We start from the raw sequence: 27948 nt of genomic DNA, 5'->3' as shown, positions 1-27948 counted from the left end.
TTTTGCCTTCCCCAGGATCAACAATGCAGAACAGCTGCACTAAAAATAGGCTGAACTAGAGGGACATAAGGTCTTCCTTCAGCCTTCAAAACTATGTTACTATGTTAATAGTACAAATGAGAAGAATCAGCTTTGTAATCCATCTGATCAGAGAATCCTGCTGGTCTCTCTCAGGACTGATCGATCATTTTTTAAAATTCTTGATTCCCAGGTAAAATGTGTATTCAGTGAAGACGGAGTGTGACATTACTGAGACTGATCAGTTGTCTTTACAAGGTTCTGTGTAGAGGGATGAGCTCTGCCTCTCCGCCATCATCTTCTACACAGAACCTTGTAAAGACAACTTATCAGTCTCGGTAATGTCACAATCTGTCTTCACTGAATACACATTTTACCCGGGAATCAAGAATTTTAAAAAATGATCGATCGGTCCTGAGAGAAACGAGCAGAATTCTCTGATCAGATTGATTACAAAGCTGCTTCTTCTCATTTGTACTATTGATTTAGGAAATAAAAACTAAAGTGACGGCTGCTCTTTATAGAGTGAAAGATGCTACTGCGAGAACGACCGTATAACCGCCATGGAAGCCGCTTCAGAAAGACTGATGTTTTCCCTCTAGCTGATCTGGTGGCACTGACATCTCAAAGATGCAGTGTGCAGACAGCCTTAAGGCCCCTTTACATTTAGCAATGCACCAGCGATCCCGACCACGATACAACCCGGTCTGGATCACTGGTGCATCGCTAAATGGTCGATAGTGAGCTGCCACACCTTACCTTTCAGACGCGGCGATCCTGACGTCCTCCCGCCCGCGTCCACGCGTCGCTTGTCGGCGCCAGGAGGAAGCGCAAGACGAGAAATGGAGCTGCGCGATCAACGACAGACAGCGGGGGAGCCGGTCGGAGGCAAGTATCACACATAGCGATATCACTGCTGCGTCACAAAATCGGTGATGCTTTAGCGATATCGCTATGTGTAAAGGCCCCTTTAGACATCAGGTGGGAAGAGTAAAGATACAAATCAGCTAATGAGTAAAGGGTTACAGGAATTCTTGTTATTGAATGACTTTTTTTTTCTATACAAGCTTAAAACCATTTCTTGGTATTTAGCATTTGCTTAAAAGGAACACTCAGTATTACAACACACTGTGCTTTGGCTAAATCAGTTCCTAAGGGGCAGCGCATGACTTGGGGGATTTATTACCAGTACCATTATCATGCCCCAATGTCTCAGGTCCTGGACACAGTCCAGCAGGCCCTGGCTACAGATTTTCACTGCGCAGCTTCTACAGCCGAGACAAGTTACAAGCTCTTGCTTTTCCTGTACCAGAACCAGAACCAAAACCAAACTGCAAGAGATCGACATCAATAAAGCAGTAATTGGTCTAAAGTGTCCCACGAGTCCAGTATGCACAGTCATAGGAATATAAACTTAGAGGAGGAACTGTACATTTGTGAACGTCTGGCTAAGCATGTCCCTGTCGGTGGCACGCGGAGAGCAGCCATTAATGGGCCGATTCGCAATGAGAGCGTTTCCTTCACGGCTATTAGGAAATCTGAGACTCCAGTAGTATTGTAGTACAGACATCACAGAAAACAGACAAGGATTAGTGTGATGTGCAGATGAGATTTCGGCTATAGAGACGGGATCGAAAAGTGCAAGTGAGTCTCTGAGGAAAAGGTTCATTTTTTGGTTGCAGTTTCGGGAGTAACTTCATTAAGTGCGCTGTTTTTTCGGAAGATGTAGGCATTGGCACAGGATTCTGTGCCTTCTAGGTCTCCCAATTGCTCAATTCCAGATATGCAGGGGTCATGGTCCTTCAACATGTCTGGCAATCGGTGAGACTTGTGCTCCAGGCGACTTGAGCGTCTGACAGGGGTGAGAAATTTGTAACTCTTTAAGCCAGAATCTCCTTTATTCATCTGTAGTTTCTTCATTCTGGACAAAACAAGATGAGCGGTCAGGTATTAGAAGCTGGGCAATATAGACAGAGAGAGAGAATATATTCTATCAAAAATATCTGTTGTGTGAATGGTGGTAAAAATTAACTAGCACCTCGGCTTTCACTGAGGCTGCCATACTTCGGATTATAGTCACTTTGACATGGATTTTCAATACAAGTACACCAGCCTCATCAGGTCTTAGAGATCCGCATACTAATGTATGCAGTTGTATTGTGAAGTTAACTTCCAATATAGCATTTTTCCCATATAATTAACAAGCCATGTAGAACTAAGTCTTCACAGTGACTACATACAGGGACTGCAATTAGGGACCAGGATCTGTCACCCAAATCTAAAGTACACGAGTGTTGAATGCTCACAACACAACTCTTCAGGGGTGGAAGGAAACCACACACGCCAGATGCCCTTTGTTATGAGTTTAATGCAGCTTTTACGATAAAAAAAATCTGATTAAATGAAAGGCTTTGTGCCATCTCGTCTGCAATCATTCCTAAATTTTAGCAATAGAGTTCCTTCTAAGGCTACTTGCACATTTGTGTTCCTTGGTGCAGTGTCAAGCTGCGCATGGCCGCCGCTAAGCTCTGCCCCGCCTCCTTCTGTTAGCTCCGCCTATGGGCGCATGACGCTGCATGCGACCTGCATACCCTATCTTTAGCATTGGGTACGCAGGCTGTGCGCAGGTATGCGTTTGCCAGCGCATCAGTCCTTTTGACTGTGCGCCGAGCACGCCAAAATGCAACAGGATGCGTTTGGCGTAGGACGGCGCACCGTCAAAAGGCTTCTATATAAAATGGAGTCCCAAGTTGTGGGCCCCCCACTTTATTGGCCATATACCCTCAGACTGCACCTAGATGCGGCTTTTCTGGTGGATAAATATCATTTTGAAGTTTACTCACATATTAATATTCTAGAAAACATGCAGCCCTTACTTTTCCAAGTGTGGCGTTGTACAAACATTGTATCTGATGACTGATGACGCAGCAGCTCCAATCTCCGGTGTAGACTCGGACACAGGCGGCTTGTCGGGTGTGCCCAGGCTTTGGGGCTCATTTTTTAAAGCTCTGGCTTTGCCTCTCCTCTTCCCATTTATGGCTGTTACTATGGGCTCATCCTTCACTTCAGTCTTGAACTCCTCAGTTTTCAGATCTTCCTCGTTTTCTTTTTTCACACTTTGCTCTATAACCAGCAGAAGATTGTCACGTGTTTAATTGTAAAGCAGACACCTTTATTTTTTTTAATCATAGCAGTAATACTAGCAGATCATCAATTACAAATACATTCTAAGTGTTTATAGTAAAGGCACAAGTATAGCAATGAGTAATCGGGGACCATAGCCGAATATTACAGATGCACAGCCTCACCTGACAAGCTTTCCATATATACAGAAGGCTGGATGCCAAAAATTCACTGACTCCCATTATATCAGGATTGGGTGTGTAAATATACCCAACCATAGCATGAAATATCAGCAGATAATAAACCTGAAGTCTATATTATAGCCTGCTCAAAGACAACATGCAAACAAGCCCTTAAGATAGTCCAAAACCAAAGTTGATTTTAATCCTAAATGTCTAAATCTAATCTTACTACCTTTCTAATAGGCTTTAATTAAAAATTCCCTATATTTCCCTCTACACACACATTTCAGTAAAGCAGGGACTAGCCCCTCCCTGAAATGGAGGTCACTGAAGATGCTTCATTTCAGGTAAATAAAGGGTGGGGAAAAGCAGCCCTGGCCCAGATTACATCATCTCAATGACTTCAGCATGCACTGGGGATTCTCAAAACGGGATTGTCACGAGGGGGCAACCTGAAATGAAGGGTCATCAGCGCTGTCTGTCTGGTGGGCTGGTTTCTGCTCACAAAGCAATATTCCTTTTTGAAAAGTGTACTGACAGCGCGCTTCCTCAACGGCTCTAATGAGAAGGGACAAGAAGGCTCACTATTAATGCGCATAAAAAAGGATAGAACGTGGAAAGCAGTGAGTAGAAAGCAGGCCAGCCCCCGACACAGTCGTCACCGTCTGTTTCGGGGGTGAGGGACTGGTCTTTGCTCTCGCTGCGCTCTACTTTTCAATATAATTGACGGTGCTCACTTTCATGATTGCCAATTCACAATAGAGCCAATGAGGGAGCGCACTGTCACTGCACAAAGAAAAGTAATATTGCACTGTGAGCAAAGACTAGCCCAGTCTCTGATGCTTCATTTCAGGGAAACAAAAGTGGAGAAAGCATCCGTGGCCCCTGATGGCATCCTGTTGAGTATACCAGCATGGACTGAGGATTCTCTATCAAATTGCTATCAGAACAGAAAGGAGGAAAAAAACAAAACAAAAAAAAAACAAACACTTTTTAAAAATAAGCTGTCTAATGTATACATGAGGAATGACGTTTCTGGTGGTTTGAGATTTACCTGCTGTGATTTCTGCCATACACAGACACAACAGATGGAAGGATTCCTTGTCTTCGTTACCTAGCAGTCAGAAACAGCAGCCACATGTAGGACTTTATACTGTGCTGTGCAGATGTAAACCCAGCTCTGGGGCGGGCTAAAAAGACTTGTTAGAAAGGTCAGCAAGATATGCCGATGCCTCCCGTCACTTGTTATGCTCTCCCTTTTCCATAAAGTATAGTAGGAGGGGTAACCTGACAACTCTGTTCTGACAAATTGCCTTGAGCTCCCCCACAGACTGGATGAGTTCTGCAGATGGGAGGGGAAAAAGTGGTTCATAAAGTGTAATTAGAAAGAGGGGGAAAAGAAAAATGCAGATCTGTCTGATGAGATCCATTGCAACATAAATATATCGCAAAAGGCAAATATAACAAGTTTCCACTCACAGATAGTGTGCATCCCTTATGGCTGCCATTACTGTTATCTTGAAACAAGGCAGAAACAACATACCCGAGTCAGGCTTCAGCTCCTCCAAGGCATGAGCAAGGATGGCTCTAAGTTCTTCAAGGGGCTAAAGATGGAAACATTTTACATATTATGCAACGAAGATAAGATCACAGATCATTACAAACATCATAGTATGCTCAACAAAAGACGGAGACCTGCAGCTGAAAAAGGCCTCATGATAGTCCTTATAACACCACAAATATAACTGGATATGTACTGAACCAAGTGTAAAACAGAGCACAATGTATTTCTGGACCATAACAGTAGGGGGTCTGACACCCGGCACCCCAATCAGCTGACAACTGCTGCTGCAGGCAGATGTATACACTGAAAGGAGAAAAACAGCACGGCTCCATTCACAGTTGTAGAGTTCATTTTGGTGGCGGTGGAATAATATGGACCCAACTCCTAAAATATATAATACATTAGGTACAGTAGTACAATGCAGGACGTGCTGTAAGTGTTTTCATAATTTGGGAAAGTTATGAAATGTCCTATAAATGTCTGTTCTGTTCTTGATCTCAGCTGTTAGTGGAGATGAATCTGTGCTGCACTTTATGTACATGCTCAGTAGTGGCCAGTGCTGTGGAGTAGTAGTAGAGATGAATCTGTGCTGCACTTTATGCACATGCTCAGTAGTGGCCAGTGCTGTGGAGTAGTAGTGGAGATGAATCTGTGCTGCCCTTTATGTACATGCTCAGTAGTGAGGCAGGGCTGTGGAGTAGTAGTGGAGATGAATCTGTGCTGCACTTTATGCACATGCTCAGTAGTGGCCAGTGCTGTGGAGTAGTAGTGGAGATGAATCTGTGCTGCCCTTTATGTACATGCTCAGTAGTGAGGCAGGGCTGTGGAGTAGTAGTGGAGATGAATCTGTGCTGCACTTTATACACATGCTCAGTAGTGACCAGTGCTGTGGAGTAGTAGTGGAGATGAATCTGTGCTGCACTTTATGTACATGCTCAGTAGTGACCAGTGCTGTGGGGTCAGGAGCCAGGGAAATACCCAGCCCTGGCTCCATTCACTATGAGGCAGTCGCTGCTGGGTACTGCAGATCAGCAATTCTCTAAATAAGCACTTCCCAAAGGTTTGTATGTAAATCAAGTACATGAATACATTCACTGATCGCAGTCCTTCCCAGTTTCCAGCTCCGCTCTGGTCGTCTCACACAACTGCAACTCCAGCTCTCCAAATCACACTGCGCTCTGTGTGTGAGCCGGAAGCCCCCTTTACAGTGTAAGCCTATGGAGACTTATTCTGACGCTCCATCAGCTTCCACTGTACAAGCGTTGTCCGGCTCACAGAGCTCAGTGTGATCTGGCAAATCAGACATTGCAGTCACGAGATTGCGCAGAGGACTGGAGCGGCACTGGAAACTGGCTATGTTCCTACGATGAGCATTTTATGTTGCAGAATTTCTGCACAGATTATTTAAATTAGGATACTAATTTTTTTACCATTGTGATTCTGCGAATTTTTATTAGCATGGGTTTTGGTCACTTTTTTGTTGTGCCCTGCTTTATACAAAGCCGTTTTGTTTTTCCATACTTCCTAGTTTTTTGCTTTGACAAAACTTTATTGCTATACTTCAGTGTGCATTACATAGTTTGTGTGTTTTTTGGCTGCGGATTTTCCACATTTAATATAAGTCTACATGGGAAAAAAAAAAAAAAAATATTGCACAGAAAACTCAGCATTCCCACACGATAAATTGACATGCTGCGGACTAGAAACACGCACTGTAGGGCAGTTTACACAGCGTTAAAAAGAATAATGGGCATGAGATTTCTATAAGTCCCATCCACTTTGGTGGAACTGAAAGACGCTGCGTTTCTTTGATGCAGGGGGAAAAAAAAAACAAAAAACAAAAAAAACTCAGAAAGTTGGCTTAGACCTTTGCCTGGCATGGTTCATGTTCAAGGACCATAACGTTAAATGGTTACTTGACGTTCACATCAGATTTTCCAGGAAAACAAAGGTTGAAACTTGGCCTCCAATATTACCGGATTGTTTTCCAGCACATTGAGGATTTCAGACTTTATTTAAAGCTACAACGCAAATGTGAACAGAGCCCTGAGTGCCACGTGCGTCACTTACCTGAGCACCAGCAGACACGGCCTCCTCACACACCGCAATCACTTTATAGAGCGCGCCATCCCGTTTCTCAAGACGTGCAAGACATTCCCAATATCCGGAAAGCTGCTTGGCTTCTGGAAGATTTTGGACTTGTTTCTCAAGTATTGAGAGAACTTCTTCCCTTGGACAACCCTATTTTTAGGAATGAACACACAATGAACATTTAGAAATACATGTTGCGTGAAGGCAAGTCGGCCTTTGGTTGCACTGTAGTTTTACCATTGGCGCCATTGATTTCAATAGGATTTTTCCGAAAAAGCTGGCTACATAGTAGTAAGACATGTTCAACTCATTCCAATGAAAATATGAAATATGCAGGACATCGGTTACCTCATCTATTAGCTTCTGGCAGCCTCCAAAAATCTGGTGAACCTTCAGAGTGAATAGCTCCTGCTCATCCTCTTCTGCCATGGTGGCCCAGTACAGCTGGCGAGGTTCTTCTTTTGGTTCCTCCGGCTCAGTTTTTAGCTCTGGCTTTTCTTTGTGCACGCTGCACGTGGAAGGCAGGACTACAGCCATTGGGGGTCTTTTTACCACTTTTCCTTTAGACTGTCTCCATTCCGCCAGACGCTCCCTATGCAAAGCACGATTAAAAAAAAACAAAAAAAAAAAAAAAAATAAAAAATAATGGACTGATGAGCAGCAAATCCTTACAGAAGCCCTGATGAATAACAAAACTACATCATCAGCCATGCCACTGACGCAATAGTAAAAACCGGTGGTCACATGACCACAGCACCAACCTATGAAGTATAGGATTTTACTATTTTTATGCTGGACCTTGGGGCTATTAAGAAGGGGGTGACCAATAGTGGACAGCCTGTGTAACCGCTTCATGCAAATTCACATACAAATATGTAATTATGGGGTTTGTGTGGGCTCAAAAGCAGGGCTCCCTCCACAAGCAGATGTTGGCTTTTTCCCCTGTATGTTGCTGCCCGATTACGATTGGTCCACCTCATGTCAGGGAAGAAGTATACGCCCCCAGAGACAAGTTGTGATAATGCCCAGCTGAACTACCACAAATTGTATTCTAAATTCTCTGCAACAGACAGGAGAGAAAACAAAACAAACATTTTAAATCAGCTCTGCAGCCACCATTTCATGACATGGCAGTTTAACATGCTCAAACTTGTGAAAGATCCTCTTTAAATCGTATAAATGTGGGCTTCGGCAGTAGTTTAATCTGACAATTTGGTCCAGAAACCAAAAAAAAAAAACAAAAACAAAACTTTTTTGTGATATGCATAGAGCTAATACATCATGTGGTCATAGGGGTCACACCCATTTGTCACTTACTTCCGTTCTGCAGCAGTCTCTCTGGGTTTTGGAAATTTGCTAGCTGTAGGCAGAGGAATAGGCTTGTTCTTCTGAGGCTCTGGTAGGGTTTTCACAGGAGCAGAAGATGGTTTATTCCGCATCATTGGGTTACTCTTCTTGGCTTCAGTTTTCAGCGGAGGTTTTAGTGGTTGCACCTTCTGTTGTATGGGCCTCTGTTGGGTCAGAACTTGTGTGGTTCTCCGCACACTCACTGGCTCGGCCTTGTTCTTGGTCAGAGTAGTGGATGGTCTCATCTGTGATGAGACTGGTGGGATCCCAGGCCGCTTTGGTTTCACGACATTGGCAGCAGGTCTTACCAGGGTCTTAGGCACAGATGCAGAAGGTTGAGGCCTGTTTCCATGACTCTTAGGCATAGGTTTATTTTGCTCAGTCAAAATTTTGTTTTCAGAGTTTTTCCGAAAGGAATTAATTTTAGACTGCACAATTTTCCCCTTATAGGTGCCAAGGACAGGCTTATTTGCTGGTTTTGGTTCATCTTTTGTAGGTACCAGTTTTACCCGCTCATCTTTCATTTGCTTGGTTTTCAGGTAGGACCGAGTTAGGGTCACAGTTTTACCACCCTTATTAACAGCCGGAAGAATATTTTCTTTATTTACTGGTTCAGCCTTAAAAAGAAAGAATACTTCTAATGAATATTCTCCAATATGTCTGCATCAACGAATCTAATAAAAGCTGCGGGTTTATTACACCACAAAACATCTGATTAATGCAGGTTCATCTGCTGGACCATTCATGGAACCAGCGGCTACTCATGCCAAGGGTATCGGCCACAGGTGCATTCTTGGGAGTGCACGCTGATTTTCAGTGGTTCAAAGTATATTTCTACTGATGCCCATCGGGATTTTGGGAGTGCACACATGCTGGAGGGGACGTGTTGTGGCAAGAAGTAGGACCTATCTCCGCAGTCTGCTCCTAGGCTTGGCAGTAGGCCATTCTTCAGTACTGATCAATCTCCCCTGCCTTGTGCTCTCAGTGCTACAGAGGCTGGCAGTGCGGATCTATGTAGAAGTATTGTTACGTCACTGGCCTAAATTAGATTACATTTTCTGCACCGATTCTTTGACGCTTGTGATTTAAAAAGGGTTTCTTTTGTTAAACACCTGAGCCTAATTGGACAGCTACGAACTCTGCCTAAGTAGGTGGAACATGGCACGCAGCTCACCGACCGGCAGCAGCGCTGAGGACGCGACAGCAAACCTCATGAGCCGTGGTGGAAACTCAGCGCTCCTCCCAGAGAGGGAATCTCCGGGACAGATATTTAGCCACTGGGAGCTGACAACACACAGCAGAGATTGAGAATCTTTATATACAAAGTAGAACGGCTATACAAAACAATTAAAAATGACCTCGAGTATAAATTGGTATGCATGCAATGTACAGGAGCACGGTCACACTGGCCATTAAACAGACAAAACAAAATATAAATTTTTTTTTTTTTTTTTTTAAAAACCCCACAGCATTTATCTTAGGTTTTGTCTGTTTAATTTCCAATGTGAACACACTCCTATATGCCGATTGCTTACCATCTTGAGCTCTGGGTTTTTTGTTTGTTTTTCTCTAGGGTCTTACGCTCTGTACAAACATGGGCATGGTCTCCCTTTCTTGAGCTGGGCATGGCACTTCTATAGCTTCCCATCGCTAGGTGTCCACAGTCCGGCTCTGATCCTGCTCTGCCCCTATTCACATTGAGGTAGGTATTGACACATGGTAGGACTTTAATATTCGTATAGGACCGGCCCGATAAGTGTACACCTTGTCGCGGTGGGATGGCTTTCATGTTTTTATTTATTTTTTTTTTAATCAAAAGCCGTGTTTGCCAAGTACCCAGTGTTATTTATATGTACTATTACTTAATTTTTGTTCCCATCTTAATTTTTAAAGGATAATGGCTAGAAAGTGTAATAATCCTTTAGCAATGCTGGACACTGCTGCTCCAGACATGGTCACTCTTCCCAGAGGCTGTGCTACGACTAGTAGTACCGGCTGGCGTCCCCTTTATGCACGTGACATACATTCGGGTGACCCTTTAATGCTGACCATGAAGCTTCTAGCTACACAAGAGATGACATCCTTACCATTTCCTTCGAGGACTTGATTTGCTCAGACTTCTTCTGTAGATGCCGGTTGGACCTTTCCATTAATGGGGACCTTTGAGTTAACAAAGAACAAGTCTCAGACTGTATTGTAGAGAAACAACATATCATAGTAACTTGTATTTATCGCCTGCTCAAACCAGGAGAGGACAGGGTGGGGAAGCGCCTAGATTTCAGTTATCAGACTGCTCCTCGATGGGCTCAGACCTAATCTGGAAAAGGGAAGTGGTCACCAGATTTTTGCCACCTAATCTGGAAGCAGCATAATGTAGAGATCGAGCCCTTGAATCTAGTCATGTGTCACTTAGTGCACTGCTTGCTGCAGTTTGGATAACAATCACTTAGCAGGAGATTATTACTTGAGGGCTATTAATCCTGTTGCCATGTAGTTCTCTATATTCGTGACCTGTTATAACCTCAGCCCGACCATTGATTGTTAGCTTTTTATGTACACAGTGCATAGGCAGAAAGAGGTTAGTGGTGTGGGTAAGATTATACAGAGCTCAGCATTTAGAGAACTGAGATCTGCAACAGAGAAAACAATGATTTTAACAAAACTGCAGAGAGCAGCCTGGTGAGAGGCACGTGGCTGGAATCAGGGTCTCAAACTCAGGACACAGTAATTCCTTAAAGGGAATCCACCAGCAGGTTTTTTGCTATGTAATCTGAAGACAGCATGAGGAAAGGGTTAAAACACAGATTTCAGCCATGCCTCTTATCAAGCTGAGGTCTGGTTTGCCTACAGTGATTGCTTTAGCACCAGTATCTCATCATTGCTGGGACTAGATGGTCACCTGCCCCTGGTCTGGCAGTTCACCATCTATAGACTATGCACATACAGGGCCTCCTGTGGGTGAGGTTAGCTTTTCAGCTCTGCTTCATTACTAAAGCTAAAGACTGTATTAGATTACCGGGTGCAGCCGTTCTGTGTGACACGTCATTGATGTCAGCTTTGTCTACATCAGGCTGAGGCAACAAAAACCTGCTGACAGATTCCCTTTAAGTGCTGCCACACCCAGAGCACTTCATGTCTCACTGGTATATGAATATATAAGGGAGTCAATGAATTTATACTTCAAAAAACCCCCATGTAGAGCGGGGAAAATAAGTATTTGATACTCTGCTGATTTTGCAAGTTTTCCCACCTACAAAGAATGGAGAGATCTGTAATTTTTATCGTAGGTACACTTCAACTGTGAAAGACAGAAACTAAAAATATAAAACAGAAAGTCACATTGTATGATTTTACATAGTTTGCATTTTATTGCATGAAATAAGGATTTAATAAATAGAAAAACAGAACTTATTTGGTACAGAAACCTGTTTTATGTAATTACAAAGTCAGACGTTTTCTGTAGTTCTTGACCAAGTTTGCACACACTGCTGCAGGGATTTTTGCCCCCTCCTCCATACAGATCTTCTCCAGATCTTTCAAGTTTCGGGGCTTTCACTGGGCAGCATTGAGTTTCTGCTCCCTCCAAAAATTTTCTATTGGGTTCAGGTCTGAAGACTGGCTAGGCCACTCCAGGACCTTGTCATGCTTCTTACGGAGTCACTCCTCAGTTGCCCTGGCTGTGTGTTTCGGGTTATTGTCATGAAGACCCAGCCGTTACCCATCTTCAATGCTCTTACTGAGGGAAAGAGGTTGTTGGCCAAAATCTCGATACATATACAAAACTCAAAAGGGAGTAGCTGCGCTACCAGTGGTGTGTAAATGAAAACAATGAAATGAAATGCAGAAATTGGCAGTCCAAGAGGACAAATGATGGTACTCACTGGTGAAAAGACTTGTTGCCGATTTTCATGTAACGGCCAGTGGGCATGTAGAGTCAGTGAGATGCAGGGAGCGTCCTCCCATTTGCACCTAAAAAGCACGCACTCCCCACAAGAGAGCGCGCGCCGCAGGACGGCAGGCAACCTCGGCCGATGGCGCCGCCGTGCAGTAGCGTGTGATGTTAACGGTGACGTCACCGGTCCGTGCACAACAGACACATGCAAGGGCCAATACTGACGCGTTTCGGGGGAACCGTCCCTTCCTCAAAAGGTATGGAACCTGCACTACCGCCATCACTCTATATACCCCTGCATCCAATGTGCAAAAATGACGCACACACACACCCTATTATTGGCAGTAGTGTGTCCTTAGGCAGATTATATTTAAAACTGCAGTAGATAATTAAAATAAGTGATATGCAAAAAAGCTTTATTGAAACGAAACTAAAGTTTAAAAACTGAGCATTTAAAAACCTAAAAACAAAAAACACCCCCCAAAAACAGGATTTTTGGTTGCTTACCATAAAATCTGTTTCTCGGAGCCTTCATTGGGGGACACAGAAACCATGGGTGTATGCTGCTGCCACTAGGAGGCTGACACTATGTACAAAAAAAGGTTAGCTCCTCCTCCGCAGTATACACCCCACCGACCAGCACTAATTTCCTCAGTTGGTGAGAAAGCAGTAGGAGAAGTAACAAAACAGAATGAAAACAGGACCGCTCAACTGTAATCAACAAACAACCTAAGAACGGGAGATGCAGAATATGGGAGGGTGCTGTGTCCCCCAATGAAGGCTCCGAGAAACCGGTTTTACGGTAAGCAACCAAAAATCCTATTTTCTCCATCACTTCATTGGGGGACACAGAAACCATGGGACGTCCCAAAGCAGTCCCTGGGGTGGGAAACAAACTTCCATCAGGTCAGCGGACTCACCACCGCCGCCTGCAAGATCCTTCTGCCTAGGCTGGCATTCGCCGAAGCATAGGTGTGGACCTTGTAAAATTTGGATCGAAGACCAGGTTGCCGCTTTGCAGAGCTGCTGCGCAGAAGCTCTGTGGTGCACCGCCCAGGAGGCACCCACTGCCCGGGTAGAGTGAGCTCTAATTCCTGGAGGGGGCACTCGATGCTTGACCCGGTGCCGATCTGATGCAGCGAGCAATGGTAGCCTTGGAGGCCGGCTGACCTTTCCGCGCACCATCTGGAATGATGGAAAGAGAGTCTGTCTTCCGCAAGGGAGACCTTCATGGCCCTGACCAGGTCTAGCTTGTTCAAGGAGCGTTCCAGAGGGTGGATTGGACCCGGACAAAAAGGACGGGAGAACAATGTCCTCATTTAGGTGAAAAGTGGACACCACCTTAGGAAGGAAGGCGGGGGGGGCACGGGACCACCTTGTCTTGATGGAGCACCAGGAAAGGGGGGGGGGGGTCAACAAGAAAGGGCCACCATTTCCGACACGTGCCGGATGAAGGCGATGGCCACCTGAAAGTCCACTTTCCAGGAGAGAAGGGACAGGGAGACCGTTGAAGAGCCTCCAGAACCAGATTGAGATCCCATGGATCCACGGTATGCAGGTGCCGTATGAGCCACTCCCTGAAGAAAGGTTTTGACCTGCGGATGGGAGGCCAACATCTTCTGTAAAAGAATGGAGAGCGCTGAAACCTGACCCTTCAAAGAACTGAGGGCAAGGCCCGCATCTAGGCCTGCCTGGAGGAACGCCAGGATAGAAGGGAGAGAAAAAAGGACATGGGCGGGATGTCATTGGCCTCGCACCAAGTGAAATAGGCCTTCCATGTACGATAATAAATTCTCGAAGACGATGGTTTTCTAGCCCGGATCATGGTGTGAATACCCCGATCTGAAAAACCTGACCGCTTCAGAACCGCGGTTTCAACAGCCACGCCGTTAAATTGAGCGGCAGAGAATTGGGATGGCAGATTGGACCTTGAGACAGCAGATCCGCTCTGTCTGGAAGCTTCCAGGGGGCGTCCGCGAGAAGATTGACGATGTCCACGAACCAAGCCCTTCTGGGCCAATCCGGAGCGATGAGGATGACTGGTATCCCTCCGCCTCGATTTTCTTCAACAGCTTGGGAAGAAGAAGGGGAGGGAACAGATAAGGGAGCTTGAACTGCGACCAGGGAATGGTCAGAGCATCGGCGCCCACTGTGAGAGGATCTCGGGCCCTGGATACGAACTGTGGGACATTCTTGTTCAGGCGAGACGCCAGCAGGTCCACGTCCGGAGTCCCCCAACAACGGCAAAGCTGATGAAAGACGTCCGGATGTAAGGACCACTCTCCTGCCGTGAGACCCTCGCGGCCGAGAAAAATCGGCAGCCCAGTTGTCCACGCTGGGAATGTGCACTGCAGATATCGCTGGGACCAATACCTCAGTGTCCAGTGGAGAATCCTGGACACTTCCGCTAGAGCCGAGGAGCTCCGTGTCCCCCCTTGGTGGTTGACATATGCCACCGCTGTGGCATTGTCTGTCTGAATCTGGACCGGCAGACCCCTGAGAAGCCTTTCCCAGTGAATGATAAATCGCCCGTATCTCGAGGACGTTGATAGGCAGAGTGGTCTCTTGGGTCGACCACCGACCCTGAACTATCTGATTGCGAAACACAGCTCCCCAGCCGTGAAGGCTGGCGTCCGTTGTCACAATCTGCCAGTAAGTCGGAAGGAATGACCGGCCCAGGGAAATGAGGGGTGACGTCAGCCACCAATTGAGGGACTGTTTGACCCGGAACGAGAGGCGAATTGGACGATCAGGGAGAGAACGGACCTGTTCCACAGAGACAGAATGGCCTGTTGAAGCGGTCTCGTGTGAAATTGAGCAAAGGGGGGGGTGAAAATCGCTTCCGTCGTCGCCACCATCTTTCCCAAGACTTTCATGGCTGACCGGAAAGATGGAAGCTTTAGGCTCTGTAGCGATCGAACATCTCGCCGCAGAGATCAACTTCCCTTTGGGTTGAAAGACCCTCGATCGACGGGTGTCGAACAATAAGCATAGAAACACAAGACGTTGAGTCGGAACGAGGCAGGACTTCCTCTTGTTTACGAGCCACCCAAAACTGGACAGGGTGTCGAGAATGATGGTAAGGCTTTGGAGAGTATGGTGAAAAGACGGAGCTTTGATTAGAATGGCGTCGAGGTAAGGGAAGAGTACGAGACCTCTGATCCTCAACAGGGCCATCAACGCCGCCATGATCTTTGTAAACACTCTGGGAGCGGTGGCGAGACCGAACGGCAGGGCGACAAACTGGTAGTGGTCATGATGAGTCGCAAAACGCAGAAATATCTGATGCCCGTAAAAGATGGGGACATGCAGATAGGCATCTTGAATGTCTATTGAACACATGAATTCCTGCGCCTCCATGGAAGCGATTACTGAACGAAGGGTCTCCATCCTGAAATGACGTAGGCGGACCCTCTTGTTCAGCAGTTTGAGGTCCAGAATGGGCCGAACCACGCCGCCTTTTTTCGGCACTACAAACAAGCTTGAGTAAAACCCTGTGAATCGCTGTTTCGGGAATGGGCACAATGACCCCGGAACGGAGAAGCGAGTCGATGGGTGCAAAGACGCCCGGAACTAAGGCGGGGTCTTTTGGAGGACGAGACTCGAAGAGGCGATCCCGGGGCCGAGACACGAACTCTATCTTGTATCGTGAGGATACAACTTCCCTGACCCGAGCGACTTCCACCGAGGCAAGCCAGATGTCCCTGAAGAAAAGGAGTCGGCCGCCCAGTTGGAAAGGCGCCTCGAGGCTTTGTAGATAGTCATGCCGAGGTGGACCTTCCAGTTCTGGACCCTCTGCCCTGGGAGGAGTGAGATCGCCAGGATGGAGTGGGCATAAAAGAGACCTTCTTCCTATCCTGGCGTGCTTGCGGCCTTTGTTGGTTGGAAAAAGATTCTGCCGTCGCGGCGGAAAGACCGAAACTGACACCTTGGAGGGGGGGGGGGGGGGGGGGTTCTACGAGGCTTGGACTGAGGAAGAGCGCTTGTGCCCCCAGTGGCGTCTTTGATAATCTGGTCCAGCTGGGATCCAAAGAGACGCGCACCCTGAAAGGGCAGATTGGTAAGGGATTTTTTAGACGACAAATCCGCCTGCCAAGCCTTGAGCCAAATTGTACGCCGGATTGCAACTAAGTTGCTGGACGCTTGAGCTGCACAAGAGGCGGCATCCAAGGAGGCCGAGACCAGATAATCCCCGGCATGGGAGATCTGGTTGGCTCTCTCGGCCAAACACTCTGGTTGGGCTTCATCAAGAATGCCTTGGCGGAGATCTTCCGCCCAAGCAGCTTTGGCCTTTGCTACTCAAGTGGAGGCAAAGGCTGGGCTTAGCACGGTCGCAGCCGCTTCGAATGCTGACTTTGCTAAGGATTCTATGATCCTGTCGTTAGAATCCTTCAAAGCCGCCACACCTGAAATCGGAAGGTCCGTGCTGTTAGATAGTCTGGACACAGGAGCGTCTACAGAGAGAGAAGCCGACCAGTTGTCGGTAAGCTCTTGAGAGAATGGATACAGCACGCCGAGGCGCTTCCCTCTTTGAAAGCGCCTGGTCGGATTTTCCCTTTCCTGGTGAGGAGCTTGGCAAACTCAGAATGAGGAGCGAAGACCCTGGAAGGTGTTTCTGCCCGTCTGAACGAAAACCTCCTGATCTGAGGGTTTCGCAGGGGAGTCTGTGATCTCGAAAGTATGGTTAATCGCTGCAATGAGGTTCTGTACCGTAACCTTCATGTCCGCGGTATGGTCCAAATCCAGCTCTAAAATCTCCTCGGATGGCGCATCCGAGAACGCTTCACCTGACTCAGGTGAGGATGCACGGGAAGGAAACTGCTGGGAAGGACTATGTGGTGAGATGGAGCGAGGGGAGGATTCCGGCCGGAGATCCTGCCTGGGTCTTTTGCGGCTCATGCTGGCTGGTTCAGGTGGAGCCTCTTGTGACCTGCTGGGTCCTGCAGGAGTCCAGGGACAACTTATCAAGAATCGCCACCAGGGACTGAGACACCCTGGTGAGATACGCCACTGATTGAGATAGGGAAGAAGCCCAGTCAGGAATGGGAGATTCGCTCTCACGTGGAGCAATAGGGGGCTCCTGTAGTCGGTGCAGAGGGGAGTGGACTGACCTGAGGGAAGTTTGCGTTTGCAAGAAGAACATGCAAAGAACTTGACTAAGGTGCAGGTGGAAGACGGAGGGTGAGCACGATCAGGCTTAGAGTTAGACATAATGAGGGAAAGTCACTGAAGCAGTGCCGGAAGGATGGGGGACAGGAGGCAGAGGAGGGTGTCAGTCTGCAGATGCAGAGCTACTCACGGTCCGGTGTCCTGTGGATGCTTTCAGCGAGCGCTGCTGCAAAGCTCGTCCGTATCTGCAGGGCCACAGAAGCGGCGAAGGAGTCCGGCTGACAGGCTAGAGAAAATGGCGGCCGCCTGAGAGCCCGGTAGAAAAAATGCGAGTTTCCTTGTGGAGACAGGGAGGGCGGGGTTAACTGCAGCCAAAGGTGGTACCGCCCGCTGCTGAGCGCCGTCTGCGGAGCGCAGACGTGGACAGAAAGAGCGGAGGGCGACCTAGAATGGGAGGGAGCGAGCGGTGGGCGGGCTTAGAACGGGCGGGAGAGAAGCCCGCCCAAGGAAAAAGGCGGGAGGCGTGGCCGCGATGCCGAACAAGGCCGCAGTAGAAGCCGGGGCCTGGAGTAGATGCGGCTGCCGGTGGGGAGGCGCGGAGGCAACGCTGCACTGCCGCGCGATCGCCCCGCAATGGATCCATGCCTGCTGCCCGGCTGTTGAGCCGAAACAAGGTAAGTGCAGCCGGGGGGAGGGCGCAGATAGAGGAAGAGGCTGCTGAAAGGAGCCGTGACACCTGGGGATGTCACTAAGGGCGCCCGCTCCGCAAGGTACCCAAGCCTGCAGCATGGCTGGCCAAAATAAGAGAGAGGTGTAGCTGGGGAGACGTGGGAGGCAGGGAGAGGAGATGACACTCCGGGGTCCCATACTTACCTCTCAGCAAAAACCTGTACCTTATGATCCGGTCCTCTTCCATAGAAGGAAGTCTGCGTCTCATCCAGACCGACAGGCTCTGGTGGGCGAGTGGGTGGGAGACGGGGGGGGGCGAGGACCAGGTGGATCGCCTGACACGCATCCGTGCGTATCCCTCCGAAACCTGCAAGGGAACGACGCACGCTGAGGTAGATATGGGTCTAATGAAAGACCCGTGTCCACCTCCTACTGACACTAAGCTAAACTGGGGAAATTAGTGCCGGTCGGTGGGGTGTATACTGCGGAGGAGGAGCTAACCTTTTTCAGTGCATAGTGTCAGCCTTCTAGTGGCAGCAGCATACACCCATGGTTTCTGTGTCCCCCAATGAAGCGATGGAGAAATGAAGTTATATTTTAACTATATTTCCTCAATCATAAAAAATTTTGTTTACCTTATTTTAAAATGCAAACTGAGGCTTCATTCTGAATCCACATGAGTGCCATGGCCTGAAAGGATAAGTGGAAACGAAGGCTCACAAAAGGAATGAACTGAAATGTTTTACATAGCATACAGTTCAATTTCATGGTTTAATCCCTTTGGCACCAAACTATCCAGCATAAAAATCCACTTGGATTCCACTCTAGACATGCTTTTTATGTAATCCCCACCCCTGGGATTTTTTTTGTACTTTTTGAATGCCAAAAAATGAAGACCCCACACAAGTCTTGCCATGTTTTTCGGCAAAATGGCAGGACAATGGATGTCCCACAAATCCTTTGGAGATATTATCTAAGTGTTCCTTAATCCTCTCATGTAATTTTCTCTTTGTGCGGCCAACATAAAGCTTGTCACAGGGACATCTCCCTATATAAATAACCCCCATAGAGTGGCAAGTCATTTTGTCTTTGATATGGAATAACTGAGTCTTAAGGTACTGTCACACTTAGCGATGCACCAGCGATCCCGACCAGCGATATGACGCGGTCAGGATCGCTGGAGCATCGCTAAGTGGTCGCTAGTGAGCTGCCACACAGGCAGATCTCACCAGCGACATCGCAGGGGTCGGGGGTCGTTACTTATCTGTCAGACGAGGCGATCCTGACGTCCTCCCGCCCGCGTCCACACGTCGCTCGTCGTCACAGCAGGAAGCTGACGACGAGAAACGGTCCAGGACTTTCTCGCGCAATCAGCGATAACCAGAGGGGGAGCGGTCGGAGGCAAGTATCAGAGATAGCGAGATCGCTATAACGTCACAAAAACCTGTGACGTTATAGCGATATCGCTTAGTGTGACAGGCCCTTTATGTTCCAAAAGGTTGTTTGCGTGACTCTCTTGCTTTTAACACGTACACAGCATGAACAATTACCGCAAGGGGTGAAACCACCATTACTATTTCAGTGATGCCCCTTTAATGTGTAACTAACCTTAATCATTCCCATTTTTTGGGTGGGTGCTAACAAATTTCCGATATTTTTAGCTCTTCTATAAACAAATCTCGGTTTTTCAGGTAATAACTCACCCACCGTTTTATCTTTCTTTAAAAATCGACCAATGTTTCTGAATGATTTTGGAAAAGACTCTAGGATTATTATGAAGCTGGGTGATAAAAGGTAGTTTACCAATCTCTTGTGTTATACTCAGAGTTTCATATCCTGGTTTCTCTCCATGGATCAGTACACTCCTAGATGCAGATTTCGCCAATTGTCTCGCTTGTTCCAAGGCAGATGAATCATACCCTTTATCTACAAATTGTGCCTTAAGGAAGTTTGCTTCAGTATCATAATCACTATCCCTAGTACAATTTTGTCTGATGCGCATAAATTGGCTCTTGGGAATATTTGAGAGCCAAGTAGGGAGGTGACAGCTATTCATATAGATTTAACTATTGCAATCCACCTCCTTGTGATAGCATTTTGTGTAAATGGTATGGTTTTCCACAAAGATATTTAGATCTAAAAAATTAATGTTGATAGAGCTAATACTGGAGGTGAATTCCAAACCAAATGAATTTTCATTAATTTCCCTCAAGAAAACATCTAAGTTTGTCTGGGACCCTTGCCATATAAAGAGCACATCATCAATATATACGGTAAGTCCCTCCCTTAAAAGACCATTACAAAAAATATGACTCCTCCCACATACAAATTTGCATAACTTGGGGCAAATTTCATCCCCATAGCTGTGCCCCAAGTTTGCAAGTAAAATTGGTTGCAATAAATAAAATAATTATGTTTTTTAAATGAATCTCATACTCTCTACTATGAATGAAGTTTGGGTGGGATTAAAAATCTTCGATTTTTGAAGAAAATGAGCAGAGTCACAGCCTTTTTCTTGGTCAATAACAGTGTACAGGGACTTGATATCCAAGGTACCTAATATGCAATCTTTAGTCCACTTAATGGTTTCGAAATTTTTAATAGTATCACTGGTGTCTTTTAAAAACGCCGGAAGACCAGAGACACATTGTTGTAAATGTGTGTCTACGTAGTCCGACAAATTCGCAGTGAGACAATTGATACCGGAGACAATGGGTCTCCCTGGTGGGCAACTAGAATTCTTATGAATCTTAGGAATGTGGTAAAATACCGCTATACTTGGTGTTCTATTATTGATAAACTGAAATTCTTTTTTATTCAGGTCTGGAGACTGGCTAGGCCACTCCAGGACCTTGTTATGCTTCTTACGGAGTCACTCCTCAGTTGCCCTGGCTGTGTGTTTCAGGTTATTGTCATGAAGACCCAGCCGTTACCCATCTGCAATGCTCTTACTGAGGGAAAGAGGTTGTTGGCCAAAATCTCGATACATGACCCCATCCATCCTCCCTTCAATGCGGTGCAGTCATCCTGTCCCCTTTGAAGAAAAGCACCCCAAAAGTATGATGTTTCCCGCACCATACTTCACAGTTGGGACGGTGTTCTTGGGGTTGTACTCATCCTTCTTCCTTCAAAGACGGTGAGTGACGTTGATATAAAAAAAAGTTGTATTATGCTCTCATCTAACCACATGACCTCACATTCCTCCTCTTGATCATCCAGATGGACATTGGTGAACGTCAAACAGGCCTGGACGTGTGCTGGTGTGAGCAGGGGACCTTGTGTGCCCTGTAGGATTCTAAAGCATGACTGTGTAGTGTGTTACTAATGGTAATGTTTGAGACTGTGGTCACAGCTCTCTACAGGCCATTGACAAAGTCCTCTCGTGTAGTTCTGGGATGATTCTAGACCTCTCAGTATCATCCTTACATCACAAGACAAGACCTTGCATGGAGTCCCAGACAGAAGATTGACAGCCATCTTCTGTTTCTTCCATTTTCTAATAATTGAGCCAACAGTTGTTTCCTTCTCACCAACTGCTTGTCTGTTGTCCTGTAGCCCATCCCAGCTTTGTGCATATCAACAATTTGGTTCCTGATGTCCTTAGACAGCTCTTTGGTCTTGACCATGGTGGAAACGGAGTGTGATTGATTGTGTAGACAGGTGTCTTTTATAGAGGTAATGAGTTCAAACAGGAGCAATTAATACAGGTAATGAGGGCAGAGTAGGAGGGCTTCTGAAAAAAAAAAATGAACAGGTCTGTGAGAGACAGAATTCTTGCTGGTTGTTAGGTGACCAAATACTTATTTCATGCAATTTAATAATGAAAAATCATACATTGTGATTTTCAGGTTTTTATTTTTAGATTCTGTTCCTCACAGTTGAAGTGTACCTACGATAAAAATTACAGACCTCTCCATTCTTTGTAGGTGGGAAAACTTGCAAATAGTTTTTTTTCCCCCTGCTGTACGTGGTTTGGGGTTCATCCTACTGACAGATTCCCTTTAACACCTTTGCCCGCATGTGCTATGCTCGGGTGACAGTGTCTATCAAAGGATAAAATTAATTAACATGAATGGTAATTACAGTAGACAGTAAAAAGCCATTAAGACATCTATGGACCGCAAAAATTCATCAATAAAACTACGGTAAGCTCGCCACTCAAAAAACAGGTTCCCACTTGGCTCCATCCATGGAAGAAATAAAAACATTAAAAAGGAGTATTACGTTTTAAGACAGACTCAAAAAAACAATTATAAAAAAAAAAAAGCAAAAGAAAAGGTTCAATAACTGGTTAGGCCAGGTTCAAATAGCGTTGACGGATTGCACTAATGCTACTGTCATATTGTGATTGCGTTTACCGATCACGCTAGCGCATCTTCTCTACCTGCGCTAGCTTTGACGGACCCCCGAATGCTGCAGACCGCGTCCGAGGGTCCGTCACAGAATGATGGCACATCGCTAACGCATGCCGCTTAAGACATGCGTTAGCGATACGCTCGGCAATGGAGTGAATGGCAGGGTTAACGGATACGTTACATTGCGTAACAGACCTGCCAAACGCTATGTGAACATGGCCTTATACCCATATGGTAATAACCAACCTCCACAATATTCAAATGGCAAAATATTAGTATATGGGTCCAGCAAAATATTTATATATAAGTGAAGATTTCTAGGAAAACAGAACATTAATATTCACTCACTGTAGGATTAGAACAATAAACCCATATATGTGCAAAAAGAGCACACAACATGAAAACAGTAAAAGGCTAAATAACCCTATTCACAAGGCCATGTCAACATTTAACAGTTGGTACCAAAGTGCAGAGAGTCCAGCTGGTTATAGACCGTCAGAAGGTGGAACCCATAAAGTGGTGGTCCCAAAGAGGAATAGAATAAGAGCAAGAAAACCTTGCTGGCAAATCAATAGTCTCTGTGGGGGAACAATCAGGGTTCAAACCTACTGGTATTAAGATGTAAAAGTCCTATCTGGAGCCATATTTGCCAGAAGAAAGTTTGGGGAGGAGCAGCAGGAGTAAAATAAGAGCAAAAAGACACTTTACACAATCTCAGGATCCCTTTTGATAAAGTTACTTGCAGATGACGAGTAATGTAATAAATAGACAAATGAGATGACGTTATCTGAAGGTCTGGGGACAATGTCATCACCTGATAACACTTTCCTGACAATTCCATTCTGCAGGGACGGAACAGATGAATCGTTTCCCATCAATTGAATGACTAACCTGATTTCTGGTCGCTTGGCCGGCACACTTTGCTTCTGAGAAGTTATTTTTCTGGCTACAGACACTTCAAGTAGTTTTCTTCTTTCCTCTAATATATTTAATAGAAGATAAAAAATAAAAAAAATACCCCCCACAAATAAGAATGGTTACATTTAAAAAGCTACAAACCAGCAAGTGTTTTCCCCACTTCAGACATTTACAGCGTGTCCAAGACTACATAATGTGTAAAAGTGAAGGGATCCTACATGTACTGGGCAGAACAGAAATTCTCAAACACTCACGAGGCTGAAGTCGGTTTCTTATTCGTCGTTTTTTTCTTTTCTGTTTTATATAGGTTTAACCCCTTAACGACCAGGGGTATTTTTGGTTTTGCATTTTCATTTTTCCCTCCCCTTCTTTCCAGAGCCATAACTTTTTTATTTTTCCGTTTATATGGCCATGTGAGGGCTTATTTTTTGTGGGACGAGTTGTACTTTTAAATGACACCATTGGTTTTAGCATGACGTATACTCGAAAACGGGAAAAAAATTCCAAGTGCGGTGAAATTGCCAAAAAAGTGCAATCCCACACTTGTTTTTTGCTTGGCTTTTTTGTTAGGTTCACTAGATGCTAAATCTGACCTACCATTATGATTCTCCAGGTCATTACGAGTTCATAGACACCAAACATGTCTATGTCCTCTTTTATCTAAGTGGTGAAAAAAAAATCCAAAGTTTGCTAAAAAAAAAAAAAAAAAATTTGCGCAATTTTCCGAGACCCGTAGCGTCTCCATTTTTCATGATCTGGGGTCGGGTGAGGGCTTATTTTTTCTGTGCCGGACTGACGTTTTTAATGATACCACTTTTGTGCAGATATGTTCTTTTGATCGCCCGTTATTGCATTTTAATGCAATGTCTTGGTGACCAAAAAAACGTAATTCTGGCGTTTTGAATTTTTTTCTCGCTACGCCGTTTAGCGATCGGGTTAATGCTTTTTTTTATTGATAGATCGGGCGATTCTGAACGCGGCGATACCTAATATGTGTATGTGGGATTTTTTTTTTTACTGTTTTATTTTGATTGGGGCGAAAGGGGGGTGATTTGAACTTATGTTTTTTTAATTTTTTTTATTTTTAAACATTTTTTTTTTTTTTTTTTTTTTTTTTTAACCTTTGGCATGCTTCAGTAGCCTCCATAGGAGGCTAGAAGCTTGCGCAACCCGATCGGCTCTGCTACATATGGGCGATGAGCAGATCGCCCATATGTAGCAGATTTACTGCTGTGCTTTCAGCGCCGACCACCGGGTGGCGCTGAAAGCCTTATGCCTGGAACAACCATAGAGGTCTCATAGAGACCTCTGGTTGTCCAGGCAACGTGACGCCGACTCCGTGACGGGGGTCGGCGATGACGTCATTTCCGGCCCGGCGGCCGGAAATGCTATTTAAATGCCCACTGTCAGCTTTGACAGCGGCATTTAACTAGTTAATAGGCGCGGGCAGACGGCGATTCCACTCGCGCCTATTGCGGGCACATGTCAGCTGTTCATAACAGCTGACATGTCCCGGCTTTGATGCTGGCTCAGCGCCGGAGCCCTCATCAAAGCAGGGGAGATGTCTGATGACGGCCAGTGAAAGTCATTGGACATTAAGGGGTTAACAAAAAAATAACCATCACAATAATAAACAATGCAGCGAGGTGCCCTGGTGTGAATACACTTAACAGCTACAAAAACTATAAAACTGGTACAAAAGTGGGCTCCAAAGAGCGTTGAAGAAAGGGTTAAATGACTTTGGGCCACTGACATCACACTGCAGATGTCTAGAACAGGGAGCCCCACATCAGAACCAGGTCTCTCCAGCCCAGCCCATAGCTGCTAAAGGGAATCTGTCACCCCATTTTCGGCCTATGAGCTGCGGCCACCGCCATCAGGGGCTTATCTACAGCATTCTGTAATGCTGTACAGTAGATAAGCCCCCGATGTAACCTGAAAGGGCAGAGTAAAGGCCCCGTCTCACTAAGCGATCTCACCAGAGAGAGATCGCTGTGTGTGACAGCGAGCGGCCCACCTGCCGGTATCGCTGATCGCTGGAAGAAACCTCTGGACATTTCTTTGGTCGCTGGTCTCCCACTGACCAGCACGCATCGCTGTGTGCGACAGGCGGGAGACCAGCGATCAGGTGTAAAAAATAATTAAAAAAAAAAAAAAAAAAAAAAATAATATAGTTATTCTCACCTTCCGACGTTCCCCGCAGCATTCCTGCCTCTCTCCACGCTCCGGTCCCAGTGATCCTTTGCACGAATGACCGCGAGATGTCACGGTCTCGAGGGATAACAAAGTCTCGCGGTCATTCGTGCAAAGGATCACTGGGACCGGAGCGTGGAGAGAGGCGGGATGGCTGAACGGGACATCGGAAGGTGAGAATAACTATATTTTTTAATTATTTTTTTTACAGGGATGGCCAGCGATGCCGGGCGCTCGGCATCGCTGTGCTGATCGCTGGTGAAGCTGTCTGTGTGACAGCTCACCAGCGATCACATAGCGACTTACCAGCGATCCTGACACCTTGATATCGGTGTCGGGATCGCTGGTAAGTCGCTTAGTGTGACGGGGCCTTAAGTGCGCCTGCGTCGTGGCAGAAGTAAGGAGGAGGACGTCATCGTTAGAAGATGGGAGGCGCTGGACCGGACTGCCCCCTCCGGTGAGTATAATCTAACTTGTTTTTCTTATCTTTCAGGTTATATCGGGGGGGGCGATATATGTCTTATCTACAGTATTACAGAATGCTGTAGATAAGCCCCTGATGTCAATACCGGCAGCTCATAGTCCAAAAAAAAGGGTGACAGATTCCCTTTAAGTGTATTCACATCAGGGCACCTGAATAAGAAACTGACGAATAAGAAACCATCTTCAGCCTCGTCAAACACTCAGCCAATATTTAAAGAGAACATAATGTACTCACAGAATTACCACCATTGAGCAGTCTATGGGGGGCTGGTCTCGGTCACAGTGAGGCAAGCTTCCAGTCACCAGCAGCTCCCCCTGTCCGCTGATAGATCCTGTATACTCGCCCTGTTTGTTCTCCTCACCCAATAGAGCCACCATTAGAGGTGCTGGACTTACCGCATCACTCCAGCGGAGTTTTCCTTCAGCACTGGAATGGTGCCACTATTCTATGTTCCCTGCCTCTAGTTTGATATTTACCACCTGCCACAGTCAGCTCTTCCAGGCACCGCTCCACCACCCTGTGACCGCAACTTCTCACTAACTGGAAGTCAGAGCGAAGGGTCACAAGCGCAGTGCACGTCTATGATGCCCGACTCACACAGCAAGCACTGCAGCCATCCGGCAGGGGACAACATGAAGAAGAGCGGAGCGGGTAACAGATGAAGATGGCGGCTGGCGAGGACAATATTAAAACGTACCATAAACCCCTAACCCTTTGATTATTTTAAAAGACGAACACTGCACACGGGAAATACTAACACACAATTACAAGGATACTGCCTATATCTATAAGGGACACTCATCAGTCCGTAGCCTACCCAGCCACGGAGGACGGCACCCAAAAGGGTACGAAGCGGCGCCCCCACTATTACACAGCAGGGAGTCACAATAACCCAGCGACCCCAGAATGGTTACATACACGTCACCCCTAATACTAGGCGCAACCACAAGGGAACCAATGACGGCCTGCCCCGAACACGGGTGAAGCCTGGGAACACACAAATATAGGACCACCGGGGGACTGCGGCCCAGCACCGGGGGGGGAATCATGGAACAGCACCGGAGGGGGGGGGGGGGGGGGAAATCACGCAACACCACCAGGGGGGCCCGAGGATCAGCACGTGGGGGGGGGGGGGGGGGCCGCGACACTGGGGGAGATCGCGGATCAGCACCGGGTTGGGACTGCAGATCAGCACCGGAGGGGGGGGGGAACCACGGAACAGCACCAGAGGGGCCCGAGGATCAGCACGGTGGTGGTGGTGGGGGGGGAACCACGGAACAGCACCAGGGGGGCCCGAGGGTCAGCACGGTGGTGGTGGTGGGGGGGGGGGGGAACCACGGAACTGGGGGAGATCGCGGATCAGCACCGGGTTGGGACTGCGGATCAGCACCGGAGGGGGGGGGGAACCACGGAACAGCACCAGGGGGGCCCGAGGATCAGCACGGTGGGGGGGGGGGGGGGGAGGAGAACGGAAGAGCACCAGGGGGGCCCGAGGGTCAGCATGGTGGGGGGGGGCCGCGACACTGGGGGAGATCGCGGATCAGCTGCGGGTTGGGACTGCGGATCAGCACCGGAGGGGGGGGGGGGTAACCACGGAACAGCACCAGGGGGCCCGAGGATCAGCACGGTGGTGGTGGGGGGGGGAACCACGGAACAGCACCAGGGGGGGCCCGAGGGTCAGCACGGTGGTGGGGGGGTCGCGACACTGGGGGAGATCGCGGATCAGCACCTGGCTCCGGCTCTTGCAGACAGTGAAGCACGGAGCTCGTGTCCTATGGCGAGAAGCTCTGCTATTAACCCCATATTACCGCGCTCTAGTCACGGCAGCCTCTCCTCACCTCCGTAGCCGGACTGCTGCTGCCTCCTGCTCGTTCGCAGCGGCCGCACCGTGGCTGCACTCATCTCCGCCATGTATCCGCCTTCTCTTTTGAATTGAATCTCGCACCAAAGCACAGCTGCCAGACCCTCAGCGTCCGCCTACACTGTATTGACCAATCACAGCA

The 27948-nt window shown here is 47.1% G+C and overlaps 1 protein-coding gene across 1 annotated transcript; it reads right to left on the bottom strand.

Annotated features, from left to right (window-relative positions):
• Positions 1-1033: 1033 nt before the first annotated feature.
• Positions 1034-27942, bottom strand: CKAP2 (cytoskeleton associated protein 2). Its single transcript, XM_073583291.1, has 9 exons — positions 27784-27942; positions 23242-23329; positions 10413-10485; positions 8296-8942; positions 7327-7570; positions 6958-7128; positions 4867-4927; positions 2895-3141; positions 1034-1939 (listed from the first exon to the last, which is right to left on the bottom strand). Exons 1-9 carry the CDS (start codon positions 27854-27856, stop codon positions 1684-1686), a joined length of 1860 nt encoding a protein of 619 aa, XP_073439392.1. The 5' UTR covers positions 27857-27942; the 3' UTR covers positions 1034-1683.
• Positions 27943-27948: the final 6 nt, after the last annotated feature.

The sequence above is a fragment of the Dendrobates tinctorius genome, unplaced genomic scaffold, assembly GCF_039654945.1.
Source record: "Dendrobates tinctorius isolate UK_male_01 unplaced genomic scaffold, ASM3965494v1 ptg000075l, whole genome shotgun sequence".
In the NCBI taxonomy this organism is placed as follows: Eukaryota; Metazoa; Chordata; class Amphibia; order Anura; family Dendrobatidae; genus Dendrobates; species Dendrobates tinctorius.
This window is presented reverse-complemented; position numbering and strand designations above follow the sequence as displayed.

Coding starts and splice junctions, on each gene's coding strand:
- CKAP2 (XM_073583291.1), bottom strand. CDS start 27,856: ATGGCGGAGATGAGTGCAGCCACGGTGCGGCCGCTGCGAACGAGCAGG. Junction 23,330..27,783: donor GCAGCAGTCCGGCTACGGAG/GTGAGGAGAGGC, acceptor TAAATATATTAG/AGGAAAGAAGAAAACTACTT. Junction 4,928..6,957: donor CCGTGTCTGCTGGTGCTCAG/GTAAGTGACGCA, acceptor TTCCATCTTTAG/CCCCTTGAAGAACTTAGAGC.